The 18,483-nt window shown below is 43.3% G+C and overlaps 1 protein-coding gene and 1 long non-coding RNA gene across 2 annotated transcripts in view; one reads left to right on the plus strand and one right to left on the minus strand.

Moving 5' to 3' along the window:
* The window catches only part of IQCH (IQ motif containing H), a 224,238-nt gene that overhangs the window by 61,717 nt on the left and 144,038 nt on the right, over window positions 1–18,483 (minus strand). Inside the window, exons 16-17 of the mRNA XM_044925394.1 lie at window positions 5,937–6,057; window positions 380–666 (exon numbers count right to left, since the gene is read on the minus strand). Of these exons, the coding sequence (XP_044781329.1) occupies window positions 380–666; window positions 5,937–6,057 (408 nt within the window). The remainder of the gene's footprint in view (window positions 1–379; window positions 667–5,936; window positions 6,058–18,483) is intronic.
* LOC123328211 lies at window positions 468–17,407 on the plus strand. Its single transcript, XR_006543007.2, has 2 exons — window positions 468–642; window positions 15,359–17,407. It is a non-coding gene; the product is annotated as an uncharacterized LOC123328211 (long non-coding RNA).

Genomic DNA, 18,483 nt, shown 5'->3' on the forward strand with positions numbered 1-18,483 from the left:
GGCTGAGTCCCAGAGCCCTTCAGTGAAAACCTGCCCCAACGCTTTTACCAACCAAACCCCAGATCAGGGAAGATGCAGATGTGAGCCATACCTCCTGTCTCCTGCCAGCTGACCTCAAAATAAAATCTTTTCTCAAAAGCTGTGCCACAGTATTGGCTTCTGTGCCCATTGGGCAATGAACCCTTTGCTTGGTAACACTGGTCCCATCTTTACAGCCATAAAGTATGATCTCACCTGAACTAGCATGGATCATATATAATCAGCTCATCAGAAGAGCAGAGAATCTTGGAGGCTCCCTCACAGTCCCTGTTGGATGAGCATGGATGGTATTGGAGTCTTTACATATTTCAGTATTTCACATGGCATCAAGTCGACTCACCTGCTGCTCCATGGTGCTTGGATCAATAAAAGTCATCAGGTCTATGGAAAAGTGACCAATCACGTTTTTCATTTTACAAGCCTTTCCAATTTGAAGGCACAAAGAACTGAGAACTTGGGGATCCACTGAGGTCTGAGGCACAGTGGTCCCAGAGGAGATGAATGGGCCTTCAGCATGAAACTGGTCCCCTGTAGACAGCAGCCTGATTTCTCCATTGGGTTCTATCAGCATGTCCACCGTCACGTTGGTAATACTCTCTGAAGGTGGGTACGCTTCAATCACGCCTCCTGGGGGGAAAAGCATGGGGTGGGTAAAAGGACACACTCATGTGGACTGTGCCCATTAAGAGCAAGAGGAAAAAACCCAGGCTTTGGCAGAGGGACTCAGGCTCAGAGCCTGCATCTGCCATGTCTTGTGAGACTTTGGGCAAGTAGCTTCAATTCTATAAATTTCCTTTCCGTCATTTCTAAAATCAGCATAATAAGACCTATCTCACCAGACTGTTGTGAATCTTCGTGATCTACAGTATTTAGTCCAATGCTTGGTGTGTAGTTGGACTCAATGAGTGGTGGTTTTGATCCTAACTAGGAAGACACTGTAAAGATCATCAGGCCTATGCCCATTCATTATAAATGATGAACCTGAGGTCTACAGCAAATCCCTCGGGGGGAATTAACTGCCCACAGGCCACAGTTTGTACCTTAAGGACCACTGCGCTTCCTGTTCAACTTCACTGCTTTTTCAAGTTCTGACAGGTTAGGGCTTTTATCAGACATAAGAAAACACTGACCATTATGTCAGCCAAAGGACTTCTATATATAGCTGGTTTGTTTTAAAATATGGAGCCAGAAAATGCTGCCATTCTTGAGAAACAGGTAAGCTTGCTCCATGCTGATAATGGGAGCTTTATAATTTATCTTACTTCACCTTCTGCTCTGAATAGCAAAAATCGCAGAGGCAAATTTGTTGTTTAGGCGCTGAACTAAATTGACTCTGCAATCACATGGACTGGAGCCCGCCAGGTTCCTCTGTCCATGGGATTCTCCAGGCAAGAATACTGGAGTGGGGCTGCTATTTCGTACTCCAGGGGATCTTCCCAACCCAGGGGTCAAATCCTCATCCCCTGTATTGGCAGGCAGATTCTTTACCATTGCACCACCTGGGAAGCCTGCCCACAAAACCTACATGGCCCTATTTTCTGTCTTTAGGCCTAACCTGTAAATCTGTATATATCCCTTTTATAGAAAAAAAATTGAATATTATTTGTGAAGAATTAGATAACATAATTTAAAAGTGTTCCTAGACAAGGCAGCCTCTGGAGCCCAACAGTATTAAGAAAAATTTGACATGTATTTTGGGAATTTGCTGGAAGGTGACCTATGCTCACAGTATTTGAACAGCATATATGGTTAAATCCTGAGATTTAAAAATGTCTCAAATGCAGCTATCTGTTACTTTATACAAAAGGCTCTTTCCTTAAATGTCTATGCTGCTGCTGTTGCTAAGTCGCTTCAGTCGTGTCCGACTCTGTGTGACCCCATAGACGGCAGCCCACCAGGCTCCTCTGTCCATGGGATTCTCCAGGCAAGAACACTGGAGTGGGTTGCCATTTCCTTCTCCAATGCATGAAAGTGAAAAGTGAAAGTGAAGTCGCTCAGTCATGTCTGACTCTGAGCGACCCCAAGGACTGCAGCCCACCAGGCTCCTCCGTCCATGGGATTTTCCAGGCAAAAGTACTGGACTGGGGTGCCGTTGCCTTCTCCTTAAATGTCTATAAGTGTGATTAAAGCTTATAGACACAAAAGCTGGTCCTAAAGAAAACTGAGTTTCAGAAGGAAAGCTAATTCATCTTCTTGGTTGGTTTGAGATATGCTTTTCTTTAAATGAGGTTTTAGAGTGTGTGCTGTACCTAAATACTGGTTGCTGGAGATTTAGCAAGGTAAAAGTAACAAAACAATAATAACACAATGCACAAAAACAAGCAAAAAACCTACTGAGTCTCTGATTCAGAAAACTTTGTGGCTTTCACTATCACCTACATTTTGAAAGATGATGCTCCAGTGAAAACACTTGTCCTTTATAGTTACAAGGTTATTTTACTTCAAAGTAGCTTATTTGTATCGTCTTCTTGGTATTAGGACCACAGTCTTTTCAGTGTTAATTTTTTTCTTTTCAAGTAATTAATCCCCCTTTTTAACAATGTATTGCCTTTGATATAATGCTTTGACAATGTAGAAATCAAATCTATAGCACATTTCGCAACTATAAGCACACTTCAGAGAGTAGAAAGGAAATGAACCAGGCAACAGGGAAGATGGCAGGAGATGGTGGCCTTAGGGTCAGGAAACCTGGGTGGGCAGCCTCTCTGTCAGTAATCATTTTATGCAAGGCCTGCTGTAGGCTCTGGGCTCAGAGCTGGGAATAGGTTTGAACACACGTGACTCCCCCAAACCAGATTTCTGAGACGTGCTAGAATTGTGGGCTCTAACTGCGTTCCCAGTCACCATGCACTTGTTGTGTGATTTTGTCCTAGTCACTTCCTAGCGTTAAGCCTGTTTCTTTGTCTATCAAAGTGTCTCAATAAAGCTTGTTCTTCCTCCTATAAATAAGTATTGTGCTTACAACAGGGCTGAAATAGAGGAAGAAAGGATAGAAATGACGGAGGCTGAGACAAAGCCTAAGCTTGTGGTTGGACAGCTCATGTGAGACGGCGGCTAGGAAAACCCTTTCTAGTCTACAAAGCTCACATGAAAATAAATAGGCTAGAGGAAGGTTTGCAGGCTGACCTTGGAAGATATGGAAACTTCCTAACATCCTGTTGTGTATGGATCTGAGATCTTCAGGGTCTTCCCCTCATAATCTGAAAAAAATCCTTTATTCTTAACCATTTTTTGTTGTGAAACTGTTAGTCGCTCAGAGAGTGTTAGGTCTCACGCTTTGAGACCCCTATGGACTGTAGCCTGTCAAGTTCCTCTGTCCGTGGGATTCTGCAGGCAAGAATACTGGAGCGGCTTGGCATTCCCTTCTCCAGAGGATCTTCTCAACCCAGGGATCGAACTCCGGTCTCCCTCATTGCAGGCAGATTTTTTACCGTCTGAGTCACGGAAGCCACCTAGTATACCTACCTACTTTATTTTCTCCCATTTATGCACAGGGTTAACTCGTTTAGTTTTACTTTTCTGGTATTGAGTTTATGTGGAAATTTGTGGAATCACAGAAATTTATATTTGAGAGGACAGATTGTACTATAACTGCCCTCTGCGTCTCCCTGCACAGAGTGAAGAATCCTTTCTCAGCATTCTTGTTAGATTGTGGGCCGTCCGATCTAAATAATTCATTAACAGTGTGTTTACTATGCCCTTCCACCCCACTCTGCCTTGCAGTGTATTCCAATGCCCAATAGATCTTTCTTTTTCGATACAATCTCATATCTTGAGCTAAGAGGTATTCCTTGGTAAATGTACCCATTGTCTCTGGCCAAGACTCCTGGAGTAGCACGGGGTAGCCTTTTATTGGCTCTGTTAGGTATTCACAGAGTGATTTGAGGAGAGTTACTTAATCTTTTGTACCTCAGTTTCCTTCTCTGTGAAGTGAGGGTGATAATGGTACCCACCTCATAGGGCTGTTAGGAGGATTAAAGAAATTAATATAGGTGTGCTTAGAATAGAGTCTAAGGACTTTCCTGGTGGTCTAGTGGTTAAGACTCCATGCTTCCATTGCAGGGGGCATGGGTTCCATCCCTAGTCAGGGAACTAAGAACTCACTTGCCTCACATGCCATGAGGTGAGTCTAGCTCATGGTAAGCACAGACTGTGCTTATTATGTTGTTTTCACTGTGCTATTCTCGCCATTGGGTTGTTGCTGCTGCTGCTATCATCTGATATTATTATGATGTGCGTGTATGCATGCTACGTTGCTTCAGTCGTGTCCTACTCTTTGCAACTCTATGGACTGTCGCCTGCCAGGCTCCCCTGTCCATGGGATTCTCCAGGCAAGAATACTGGAGCAGGTTGCTGTGCCCTCTTCCGGGGATCTTCCCAACCCAGGGATCAAACCCATGTCTCTTACATCCCCTGCACTGGCAGAAAGGTTCTTTACCACTAGTGTCACCTGGGAAGCCCTATTATTATGATATTATTATATATTTATGTTACATGTTATCTTTTGACAGTGGTGAGTAGAGTGGAAAGATAGCTTCTGTGGTCTGTATCCTAGCCTTCTCTTATCATGCATGTGTGTAAGCATATAAGAATATCCACCTTACACTGTTACCTCCTACAGAGTGAGGGGCAATGTGTTGTAGCACTCCCACAGGACCTCCACAACTGCTCCATTCATTCCCTCATCCACTGACCTCCTAACATAATCAGAAAATTGAGAAGTCAGGGGCTTTGCTCCAGGAGTATCAGTCAGTTCAGTCACTCAGTAGTGTCTAACTCTTTGTGACTCCATGGACTGCAGCACGCCAGGCTCCCCTGTCCATCACCAACTCCTGGAGACTACATAAACTCATGTCCATTGCATCAGTGATACCATCCCACCACCTCATCCTCTGTCGACCCCTTCTCTTTCCACCTTCAATCTTTCCCAGCATCAGGGTCTTTTCCATTGAATCGGTTTTTCACACCAGGTGGCCAAAGTACTGGAGTTTCAACTTCAGCATCAGTCCTTCTAATGAATATTCAGGACTGATTTCCTTTAGGATGGACTGGTTGGATCCCCTTGCAGTCCAAGGGACTCTCAAGAGTCTTCTCCAATACCACAGTTCAAAAGCATCAATTCTTTGGTGCTCAGCTTTCTTTATAGTCCAACTCTCATATCCATACATGACTACTGGAAAAACCATAGCTTTGTCTAGATGGACCTTTGTTGGTAAAGTAATGTCTCTGCTTTTTTAATATGTTGTCTAGGTTGGTCATAGCTTTTCTTCCAAGGAGTAAGTGTCTTTTAATTTCATGGCAGCAGTCACCATTTGCAGTGATTTTGGAGCCCCAAAATCACTTTGGGCTCCAAGACTATAGCGGGTTCTTATTTACAAGGTCTAACCTCAGAACCAGAAGTGAGACCATTTCTTCTTTCCTAGAAAATGGAAGGAGAAACTCACATTTCTTGAAGACTTATTTTGAGTCAGGCTCCCTGGTAGAAACCTTCATATATTTATTTCATTGAATCCTGCCAACAACCCTGTAAGTAGGTGAGGAAACTGGGCCTCCAAGGGTTTAAGAACCTTGCTCAAGGTCAAGGATGAGATCCAAACTCAGGTCGTCTGATTCCAAAGTTTTTGACTACTTCTCAGGAGAAGTCTGTGGTGCCAAAATACGGTCAGAATCTCGAGCTATGCATGGCATGCCTGGCCTGCTCAGTTCCTGTTTACTTAAGAGGCTGAATGCAGGATAAATATTTAGGCAAAGTTTTGAAGAAAAATCTGTTTGGAGGAGCACTTTTCTAAACCCATGCAAGAGTTTCTAGGTATTCACACTGGCCCCAGGTTGACCCAAAACTAGAATGCAAGGTTGCACAGACCAAACCTCAACAGAAGCTTTCCAGTCTTATTTACCTTGACTGAGAAATGTTTGCAGGAATTTTCTCCACGTTGGGAACTGTTTCTTATTGACTGGCTGTGCGTGCTGTGCTAAAATGCCCGCCAGCTCCTCGGAGATCTTCACCAAAGCTGGCTCCTGCAGAAACAAATTAAATAGAACCACAAGCAATTTTACTACAGAAATGAAAACTGCTTGTGGAGTGATTAAAAACCAGGCCTCCAACAGGCAAAAAAAATGTGGTTACTGTTTACCCAGAGCCAGAAAGCCATTTTGAAAAATTTCTCTATTTTTTTCCCAGCCATTTCAATTTTCATTCCGCAAAGTGATTTGGCCCCAAAATATTGCCACTAATCGTGCCTGTTGTCTCCGAAAGGCAGCCTTCTGCCTGGGCGTCAGGTAAACCCAGTTTCAGATCCACAGCAGCCTGACCAATGGCATGTCCTCGGACACTGTGTCTCCTCACTTTGGGCCTCAGTTTCTCATTGTGTAAAAGGCAGGGTTCACTACCTTATCCCTCAGGTTCTTCAGACTGGAATTTTTTTTTTTAATTTTTTATTGAAGTATAGTTGATTTATAACGTGTTGATTTCTTCTGTGCAGCAAAGTGACTCGGTTTTATATCTTTTTGTATTTGTTTCCATTATGATTTATCACAGGATATTGACTGTAGTTCCCTGTGCTGTACAGTAGGACCCAACTTCCCTCCCCACCTCTCTCAGTCATGTCCAACTCTTTGTGACCTCATGGACTGTAGCCTGCCAAGCTCCTTTGTCCATGGGGATTCTCCAGGCAAGAATACTGGAGTGGGTTGCCATGCCCTCCTCCAGAGAATCTTCCCAACCCAAGGATCAAACCCAGCTCTCCCACATTGCAGGTGGATTCTTTACCATCTGAGTCACCAGGGAAGCCCATAGATACTAAAAAAAGAGTAACCCATATATATGCTGCTTCCCAGAGACTCACTTCAAAATTAAAGACACACACAGTCTGAAAGTAAGAGAAGGGAAAACAGTATTTTACACAAAAGGAAATGTTTTTTTATCTTATAACGCTAACAGAGCTGACCCTGAGAGAGATCATGGAGTTGGCAGGGTCTTTCTTGGTCACCTTGATCTCTTAAAGCCATGTTCTTTCCCCCTGGTTGGGGGACCTCCACTTAACTGTGGAATCAAAGCCTGAAACCACGGCCGATGCCGTAGAGGTGAGATTTCATGAAGTCAGGTCGGAAGAATGAGGTGGGATTTTAGGAGGTTGGGTCAGGAGAGAGAGGTGGGGAGGGAGGTCAGGTTGGGAGACTGAGGTGGGGAGGGGTGTGGTTCTCAATCACCTGATATTCCACATTAGGTCACAGCCTCATCTGACTAGACGTGAGCTGAGGTTGGCCCCCACGCCAAGGTGAAAACTGTAGGAAACCCTCTAATGAATAAAAAACGGGGGTTTGTGACATAAAAAGACTTGGTTTGTATCATAAAGATACTTGGTTTATAAGGACAATTTTGTTGTTTTTTTTGCAAAGTCTTAGACTAACTAAAATTTTTTTAGATAAAAGCCACTTCTTCAGATTTCATTTCTGTCAGAAGAGCAGCTTTAGGCACCAAACATCTGATAGGCAGAATTCATATTCAAAATGGGGGACATTGACAAGAAAAACTCAGGCTTGTTCTGGGTTGCTGAGGAAATTTCTAATCTGTGAGTGGACATCAGTTATTTGGAAGAATCAGAAAGAATCAGCTTTGGTGAGTGGGGCAGGAAGGAATCTTAGAAATAATCTGTATAGCCATGTATTTTCAATTTCTGCGTCATTAAAAAGTGATTGTCCTTCCCCCTCCCCTCAGCTCCTTGGAACATCTGGCTCATTCTGGGTTGAGTGCCCTCTGAAAATCTACAATGGAAGACAAATATCTGAGCGTACACTCTGGGCAGGTCCCAGTAACCTGAATAATGTCTGAATTATCTAGAAAATCCTGGTGGGAGACTCTCATCAGTTAGTTTAGTAAGTGCTTGACATATAAAACCAAAGCGCCACGAGGAAGGGAGAGTGCCACTGCTCACCCTCATTCAGGATGGCTCTCTGCACAGTCGGGGACGTTAAGAAGGGCTGGGGAAGCTGGCTCACACATCGAGCCTCTGCCTCCTGAGGCAGGGAAATTGCTGTCAAAGCCAAGCACTTCGTATTCTGCACAACCCATGTTTTCTCTGCCCTTTACTGTACATTAATAACCTCGTCTCCCCAAGGCCCTGCATTTAAATCATAAACAAGCACACAAAACGTGCGGTTCCAACAACCTGGACCACCTCTCGTTTTCTTCTTTGAGCATTGTCCTCCAAACCCACCTTTCTTCTTACTTTATAATTGTCTCTGTTAAAACTACTCTACTCTATTGAAAAAGACCAATTGTCTGTGATTCATGCAGTGCCCCAAACGTGGGACAACGAAACACGGCTGTGGGTTCCCACTCTGCTTATGAAACTGAGTGTCAAGGAAGGAACCCATGCAGGGCAGGCCCTCTACCAGGACAGTGGAGACTTACTTTTTGTCCTTCCCTGATTAAAGGTGTTGAATCATCTACACAGTGATCTGCTCTCTGCTAGCACATCAAGTCAGCCCAAGAGAAATAATTCACTTATTCATCCATTCATGCAAGAAATGGCAGGTACTTCGAGTAGTTGAAATCACTGAGACTGTCAGTGGGATGGTGGTTGTCGGGGGACAGGGAGTGGCGAGTTAGTGTTTAATGGGTATGGAGGTTTGGTTTTTTAAGACAAAAAGAGTTCTGGAGCTGGGTGGTGGTAATGTTACACAACATTGTGGATGTAATGAATACCATTGAACTGTAGACTTAAAAATGGTTAAGATGGTAAATTTTATGGGTATTTTACCACAATAAAAAAAATTGAGGAAAAAAATTAGAGAATGTCAGATCTAACTTAACTAAGGAAAAAAGTGTTTATGTGTTGTGGTAGGGGAAGACTAGAGATGGAGGTGAGACAAGGAATAGATGAAAGCTTTTCTACCTGTCTCAAAAGTGAAAGTGAAAGTTGCTCTGCTGCTGCTGCTGCTAAGTCGCGTCAGTCGTGTCCGACTCTGTGCGACCCCATAGGTTCAGTGGTGTCCAACTCTGTGACCCCATGGGGCTATACAGTCTATGGAATCCTCCAGGACAGGATAGCGGAGTGGGTAGCCTTTCCCTTCTCCCGGGGATCTTCCCAACCCAGAGATCCAACCCAGGTCTCCTGTATTGCAGGCAGATTCTTTACCAGCTGAGGCACAAGGGAAGCCCAAGAATACTGGAGTGGGCAGCCTATCCTTTCTCCAGGGGATCTTCCTGACCCAGGAATCAAACTGGGGTCTCCTGCATTGCAGGTGGATTCTTTACCAACTGAGCTATGAGGGAAGCCTAAGTCTCAAAACTAGATCCCTATCCACTTAAGTCAAAACTCCTCAGCACCACACACAAAGGCCCTCTGTGACCTGACCTCTGATTCCTAAAGCAGCCTCTCTTCTCTCTGTCTTCTAGCCTTGCCCCAAACTTCCCTGGCTCAGTCTCTTTCCTCGGCCTTCCTTCTTCCACTCCTTCCTCTGGGTGATTCCTTCACACCCTCTCTGAGTTAGTTCCAGTCACTCCTCCTCCAGGAAGCCTTCTTTACTATCAAGTGGGGCTGTCCTTTCTTCATGTTCTCCAGCTTCTGGGGGCTCCTTAGGGGTGTGGTCAGTGGCTTTGTGGTCAGGCTCCCAATGCTCAGCACAGGGAACACCCAATATGTGTGGCTACAATAAACACAGGGACCTGGCCCCAAACAGCTGAAGTTATAGGGTATGGGAAAATGGGAAACCTTGCAACAGGCTCCCAACTTGCTGCCCAGGAACCACCTGGCGGGCATGACTACTTAAGAACCAATTCTTCCTGGGTGGATTTGATGAGATTCCCGGCCTCTGAGGGACAATGGGAAGATAAATAAGGTGACATTTATAAAGTATCACTTCAGATGCAACATGCTATGTGAGGGCCAATAATTAACTGGTAAGGTCGTGGCTTGTGAGAGGCATCTGGACACCGTGTCAGGCTGCCTGCATTGCCTTTGCTTACAAAGCCAGCCATTCCACCTTGATCCACAGCGTTTGTATTGTGTACAGCAAAGGGGTAAATTTCCTAGAGGAAAGTCTGCTGTGGAAATCATGTCCCATTGTGAGAAGCGCACAGCTGAAGGCCCTGGGAGGGTAACACTCTATAGGGGGCGCTAGGGCACATGGAGGCAGCTTGGGGCCACAAGGAACTCTCTAAAAGATATTCAGAGGAATAATGGGGTGGGGGGTATTAACTGTTCAATTTATTTCTGTATTTTGAAAGCATCTGATAGGAAATAGAAGGATTATACTAAGAATGGCCTTAACTCCATTGGGCCTTAGCTCCATTGAAGAGATGTCAGATGTAAGTTCTTGGCTTGGAGAGAGTTTCTGTTCTGCTCAAACATAATTATCACAACTTTAAGGGCAGATGCTGATGAGGGAAGATCTGTAGCTACTTGGGTTTATTATGTTCAGAGTAAACTTAAGTACACACTGATGCCCACAGCCACAGACATATAAAACCATGCTACACAACCCCCAAATTCATGTGAATCCTCAGAACAGTATTCTTAAAATACTTTCTCTTGTTACAGCAGGCTCACATTCATTGTCTCCTTTGGTCCTGACACCAACACTCTGAGGTGGGCAAGCACAGGATTATTCCCCCTGCTTTACAAATAGGGAGCTGAGGCTCCTAGAGTGAAGAGGCTTGTGTAAGGTCACTTGCTGAGTTATCAGATTCTGTTATGGGGTGATTTTCAACACGAGACTGAAGACAGAAAACAATGGAGTTGGGGGAACCATTGCTAGTTCGTCTTGTTTCCCCCACATTTTACCCTTGCAGTGTGTATATGAGTGTGTGTGTGTGTGAGTAAGTAGAATATCTGTTACAAGCCAGAAACCAGGGCACAAGATTCTCTGACTAACATATTTGTGAAATGAGTAGTTCAATGCATCACATCAAGGCGATAGATGACTGGTTAGTGTTTCAGAGAGTGTATCAACCACATGGAACAGATCTTTCAGAGCTAACAACTCTAGGGGCGTGAAAAGGAAAGCGTAGATCTCATGGATGATAAGCAAATATTAGAAAAATACCCTTTAGTTTTTGAAACAATTCCAGATATTCATTCCATTTTAATTGCACTTCTGGCAATGCACATTAGCTGCCGGCCTTTGTGGAGCTAACAGCTCTAGAGCAATTCCCATCCAGGAGGAACCTGAGCCACACCTGCGCCAGTGCACAGCTTTGTCACTCTTTGTCCAGTGTCCATATTTACCCCTCAGAGTGCATCGGCGATAGTCATGACCTTGGCGGGTTCCAAGATAACTTTAGGGCCTTCATCAGTCTGACCAATGCATCCTAAAGATTCTTGTCTATCAAGCATGGACCTTGCCTCTCAGCTCTCTCTCTCTTTTTTCTATCAAGAAAGTGTAAATTTGAAAGAAGAGGTATTTGACTGAAAGAAATTCAGGATATCTCAGGGGAAGCTGCTAGCATATCCAATTTAATATTGCCCTCAATGACTAAAGCTACTTCAAGCTCCAGAGAGTTAACTTTCCCAAGTAAATTCTAAAAGTGTGTATGTGTGTGTGCATATGTGTTGGGAGGATGAGCAAGGAGGAAAAAAGAATACAAATCAGAATGCTCTAAGTATCAGTCATCAATACTTCTTTTATTTCAGAAAGCTCTTTGCTAGATCTGCAGTGATGAATTAAGTAAAATAACTTGTCAGCTAATCACTTTCAATCTTTCACATCAGACATTATTTGGTGTTGTTCAAAACAGAAACCAAGGGGCCTACCTAGATGATTCTGCTTTTACAGAGCCTTCTGATATCCCCAAATGGAGGAATGGAAGGTGACATAGGGCCAAAAGGGCAAGACAGTCACTTGAAACTAAGCAGGGATATCAGTATTGAAAGAGGCCGTCTGGACCATCTAAGACAAGTGCCTCGTGTAACAGAAGAGGGGATGGGGCTTCTACACTCATAGAGCAAGACTGCAGGAGCTCTCAGCCACCTCTGGCTCCGAGGTGAGTGTTCTCTATTGCCCCCGCTGCCCTCTTTCAGAGGGAAGGCACGGGTGCCATGAAAGGTGCTCAGGATTTGAAAAGGCTAGCAGCACAGAGACGGAGAGAAGGGAAGGATTCCTAATTTGAATGTGAATTTAAGAAGGGTACTGTAAGAGAGTTCAGTGGTAATATGAAAAAATGAGTGTATATGAAATCATGGGAAACTTGTGAATATTGTAAAGCACTGTAGAAGTTAAAGATTCTTTCATTCAATAAAAATATTAGTTCCAAAAAAAAAAAAAAAAGAAGGGTACTTGGTTGCACAGGACACTTTTTATACTGTTGTTGTTATTGTATTTTAAACTTTGTTTATGTATTTTTGGCTGCACTGGGTCTTCATTGCCGTGTAGGCGTTCTCTAGTCGCGGCAAGTGGGGCCTGCTCTCTAGTTGTGCTGCGCAGGCTTCGCACTGCAGTGGCTTCTCTTGTTGCAGAGCATGGGCTCTGGGTGTGTGGGCTTCAGGAAGCTGCAGTTCATGGACTCTAGAGCGTGGGCTGAGTAGTTGTGGTGCACAAGCTTAGTTGCTCCGTGGCATGTGGGATCTTCCTGGACCAAGGGTCAAATCTGTGTCCCATGCACTGGTAGGCAGATTCTAACCACTGGACCACCAGCAGAGTCCCGACGACAGCTATTTTTTAGGTAAAACAATAGCTCTTTCTTATTGAAAGCTTACCATGTGATAGGTCTGTGCCAGAAGTTTTTATATTATATCAAAGCCACTCTCGGAAGGAGTTATTATCATCTTCATTTCATATCACAGCCATGAAGTAGCAAACTGGGATTCCAATCTAGTTGCTACCAGTATGCCATAGTGCAATGAGCTCTGTGTCTGTAACTGCCATGGGTAGGCACTGATGGTCCAGCTGGGTCAGATTAGATCATCCACATGTGATGCTAGGTCTGTGCTGTCAAATTTATGAAAAATGGCAGAAATTACATCTGCTGTTGGCTGCCCAGCATCTTTGTCTTCTTGTTCCAGGTAAGGATATCCCCAACTTCCTTTCAGGAACTGTCCCTACCCCCATTCTTAGCTACGTAAGAATTGAGAGTAAGCTCACGCTCAGCTCCAAGAAGGGGCCCCTGGTTAGCAAAGCCATACCCTGGCCACAGTGATCGGTTCAGGAGGGGCACATGACCCAGTCAGGCCAATCAAGTGTTAGGAAGCACTTGCTGGGGCCTTCTGAGAAAGAAGCCTTTATGCTTTTCTGAGAATGCTGCCTGGTGAGATTTTCTCTCTTCCTATTACCTTGACCAAGGACAAGCTTCAGGAGCCACTGGCAGCCCCCCAGCAACCCTGGGGACCACCAGCCTTAGGATGGAGCAGATATTATGCACAGTATGGGGGAGGGATGGAACGTAACTGGGTCCTTGTTGATACTGTGCCACTGGATTAATCCTTTTCTCATGATTCTTTACCATCTGAGCCATCAGGGAACCCTGGGTTAAGCCTTCTGTGATGCCAGAGACAATCTCTGGATTTTCATTTAGCTGAGTTAATAAATTCTCTTTATTTTTTATTTTTACTTAAAAAATTATCTTTATTGTTAAAGTCACTTTGAGTTGGGTTTTCTGTTATTGAATATTAAACATTTTAAACTGATACGAATGGGTGGACCAAACCGTGTACCCACAATCCATGCCGCACACGTAAGCCAACAAATGCTCCGATCACTCCATGCATTGGTTACTCTCATTCAGCAATCAATAGTGAAGTTTCCACTCATCCCTTTCCCTTAAGATCATTAGCAATCGTCCCTCTTTAGAGTGTAAAAATATGCTGAGAAGATGAAGAAAGAATGAAAATGTCTTCAGCAAGTCAAAAACTACTTCCCACACCTACTTAAAGTTTAAGGACTGCCTTAATACTCCATGTTTAATTGTTAATTGAGAGTTTAAAAATCAAAAATGCCAACTTTGCCTTCGATGAGATGGAAAATTATGCTGCTGTAGAAGGTAACATAATGTAAAACAGCCAACATTACCAAGGCACACAAATGTTTTTGGTATGTAAAATTGCTTTGTAAAATATTTGCTCCATCTGCTGAAAGCGGCAAAGACAATTTTCCCTTGATAGCTAATGGCCCATTTCGGCTGTGTGGCAAGTGATTCGCTGTGGTGGCAGCTCTCATTAAACAGAATGGTGAAAGTGCGGTATATAATTCCATACTTATGTAGCATTATCCATTCGCTGCTTCTCGAGGAGTCTGTCCCTCATTATCCTGGCCTCCACCTTGCACCAACACGCAGGCCTAGCAGTTGATTTGACTGGAGAAGCGCTTTGTCCAACTGAGGCACATATGTTGCTTCTCCATTCCAAAACTCAGCACAACTGCTTTGCCCCGACCAGAAACACTGGAGAGCTTCATTCCCTTTCAACTTTCCAGCTCTTCAACGGCTGTTTCTTTTCCCCCCTCTCCACGGGGGGCCCTGATTTTCTTTCTAGGCTCACCCTGTCGCGCTGCATGCTGGGGGTTTCAATAGATAAAGATTAAGCATTTCTTGAAATTCTTAATTGAACTTTCCACATAAACAAAAGCAGGAAAAATTTTTCCTGTGGGCTAAAGCCGCCCATAAAAGCCCGACAGACACGGCCCTTGGCTCATGGTAAATGTGATGGTTTGTGATCTCTCTCTTTAAAGTAGTTGTTTACAGTATACCCTGAATTACTTCAACATCTGCTAAAGGAACAATTAAAAATAAATAATCCAGGGTGGTTTAAAAAAAGAAGTATCCGTTCATGTTTGGGGAATGAAATTAAAAAGTAGTTACAGCAGCCAGTGGCAGATTTTTAAAAGGTATTTTTAATGTTGGAAAATGGGTTTAAAGGCAATTATATTAAATAATAGTGACGCCAAGTAAAAATATATGATTGTTTTAAAGATTATGCAATATTTTAAAACAGAAACCATGCAGTTTAAAAATCAACTATAAGTCGAAGTGGCCATCATACTTATTATTATGGCTAATAGGTTTCTTTCCCATTAGAGAAATATCACTGATTGAGAAAACTGCATATGCTGAAAAAGCCCTTTAGCTGAAAAGTAAAAACAAAAGAAAACACACGTGCCCTTTGGACTTGATTTTTCATTCAAGTAGTGGGGGAAAGGGGTGAATTTGTCAAATGAAATGAGAGGCTTACAGGAGAATTTATATTTTAATTTTATACCAAAGGAATGGGCAAGCATCTGCTTTCCTTAATCAGATTCTGTACCTTCCTTGATATTTCCATAGGTACAGAGGTATGTAGTTGAGGCGGATGGGACTGCATTATCTATTTATTATTTTTTTCTACAGACCATGTTTATGAAAACACCAGGGAAATAAAGCAGTGAATTTCCAAAATGAGGATTTGTTTGCTCTGGCACAATCACACACAAGTCCGGGTCCTCTCAAGGCCATCCCCCTCTCGCCGAGGGGCGCGGAGGACAGAGGACCGGAAGCAAATGGCGCGCGGCCGGCGGAGGAGAGTCAGCCCACCCTGACTCTGCTCCAAATACCCGAGCCTGCTCTGTGGCTTTCCGCAAAGCAGGTTCTTCCAAAAGAACTCCAACGGGGACTTCCTGTGTGTGAAAACACTAACCAATTCTTGTTCCTCTCATCTTTTGCTTTATTCCTTCCTTCCACGCTGTTATTGCGAAAAACTGGCAGTTAAATTCAATTGATTCAAAATATTCCGGATCCATATGGCCGCCAACCCTGGAGCGGAGGCGGCGATAGCGCCTCACTGCTGTTCTCAAGCATTTGCCTCTCCCCTAGTCCCCAGACGGTGGGAGTAACATTTAAACCTCCTTTTCTCTGCCTTGTACAATAGACCTTGGCACCATTTCAACTGTTTACTCCGGTAATTAACAGCTCTGATACCACAACAATTACAACTCCTACACTCTCACCACAATAATGCTATGAATTAGTGAGAGCTAATGGCTGGAAGGTAGAGCGTTTCCAGACTGTGAGATCTGTGCATTTTTAGAATAAAATAAAAGGTACAAACAGCACGCTTGCAGTAGACAATGATTACCTTGTAATTAGTTTACACAAAGCTTCCTATTTAATGGCAAAATGCTGTAATTAACGTGTGACAGAAAATCAAAGGGTACTTTGTAAGCATATGAAAAATTAACACTGCAGGCCCATAGCTTTATGTACTGATTAGAAGCATATTAAATCAATAGGACACACAAACCAACAGCTTGTATAGCTGATTATTATAGGTCCTCGGAAGGGGGACCCAGCTTTCATTTAACTTGGGGAGGCAATTTTCCTTCTCCTGTCATCTTCCTCAGGCACTGAGACGCACCTCCAACCCAACCCTGGCAGCTTCCTGAAAATAACCACTGAACTGGAAGAAAACATTCTAAGTCATTTTCAGAGATAAGGAAAAATATGTAAATGATTAAGACTTTCCAATGATTGCGGTGACGTGCTGCTACACTAATTAGAAAAGACACCAACTGGAACCAGAAAAATGAAGCAAATGGGTCTCAACCTTGTGGTCAGAAAAATCTCTAGTTTATCAGGTCAATGCCTCTTTATTCAACATGCAGGATGCTAAAATAACTGGAATTATTTTCTATTTTCAAATTATAAGAAACCAGGCTGCTAGCAAGGCTTATTCTTTTAAAGGCATTATCTGGGTAAACCATTGGATTAGGCATGCTTTGGTCCACAATCTTGTATCTTCAACAGTCACAATCCTATATGATAACTGATGCTTAGAACAATATTCTGGAAGCCTAAAAGGTGCTATGGGACCTTCTGAATCACCAGAAAAACATTAAGTTGTACGTACTTGTTCAATACTACCTACAATTTAATTCTAATGCAATTTTATGGTAATGTTAATAACACATAGTCTTATGTGCTAAATATTGATACATTGGCAGCCAATTCACAAGGGTCATCTCATTTAATTCTTACTACCTCCTCCAGGAGACAGGTACTAATATTATTTCTCTTTACACTTGAAGAAATAGAGGCTTGGACAGCTGAAGTGATTTGCCCATGGTTCCTCCTTGCCTAGTCCATGGAACCCGTGAAGCCAGACCACCTCCTACTTATCCTGAATGTTCAACTATTCAGACTGGTTTATTCCATACCTTTTCCTGCTTAAAAGGAAATTTACCACATCAATCTGGAACAGGAGATATAAAGAAATACATAAAAAAAAATTTGGTTGCTTATCCAAAAAGCAGGGTTTTTTGAACATGTGAATTGTCCAAAAGAAATCTTTAATTTTTCAGTAATTTTTACTCTTTCTGTGCACATGTTGATTTCTTAACGTAAATGCTTTGTTTAAGATAGTGTTCCCTGTTGAGAATATTTTCATGGAATAAAATCATCTTTCCATGGTCCAAAACAAAACAAAAAGCAGGGCTTTAAATACTCATGATATTTTTAATGCCGTGTCTGATTGTGAAGAAAGGTTGCTTACTCTAAGTTTTCTGAGAGTTTACAGGTTCACTAAAATGATCTTGTGAGTGTATTAAGTTGAGAACAGCATTGAAAATTTGTCACTGGCATGAATGATCAAAGGGTGACATCTCAAACTCACTATCCTCACCCACTCACATAGGTAGGTGAGGCAGCTGTGTTGCAAAGCTGAACCCTAGAGACTCTCCAACAGGGATTCTTCCTTGAAACTCTGAGGTGTGTGTACTAATGGCTCTCTTACCTCCCAGCCAACTGGCAACAGACAGCAGCTACCCTGTCAGTCAGGAAAGGGAAGACGTTCGAGAGCAATAGCTATGGGACCTTTGTGTTTCCCACAAGTCTCTGTAGAAAGCAGACAATCTGCCACAAGGGCAGCAGGCCACAAAGGCAGGGACCAGAGGGAGAACCCTATTCCAGGGCTTTCAAATATCGGGTCTTTTCTAAATGGATTCAACTCAGTGTGGCCAGGACAGGGGACCAGGAGGAGTGGATGTGGGTTCCAAGCTAGATGCAGATCATTGACTAGCTATGTGAACATGGCCAAGTCACTTCACTTCCAAGGAATCTATTTCTCCATTAAACAGAATAACAATACCTTCCTTCTCAAAGTGGTGTGGAAGTAAACGAGTAAAAACTTCAGAGGTTTTCCGAGACGGAATGAGTCAATTCAAGTAAAGTGCTGAAATGCCTGGCACCCAGTTGTCCCTTGCCATCAAGGGGGATTGATGGTAAGACTCCCATGGATAACAAAATCCAAGAATCCTCAAGTCCCATATATAAAATGGCATTGCTCACCCTTGGTATGTGGGTTCCACATCTGCAGATTCAAATATGCAAGGGTACAAGGAAATGTCAAACCATTTCCTTGTGTATTCATGCATGAGTCTGTGTGCACGTGTATAGTGTATTCATGGGTCTGTGTGCATGTATGCTGAGTAGCTTCAGCTGTGTCCAACTCTTTGCGACCCCATGGACTGTAGCCCTCCAGG

The sequence above is a fragment of the Bubalus bubalis genome, chromosome 11 (assembly GCF_019923935.1).
Source record: "Bubalus bubalis isolate 160015118507 breed Murrah chromosome 11, NDDB_SH_1, whole genome shotgun sequence".
NCBI classification, from domain to species: domain Eukaryota; kingdom Metazoa; phylum Chordata; class Mammalia; order Artiodactyla; family Bovidae; genus Bubalus; species Bubalus bubalis.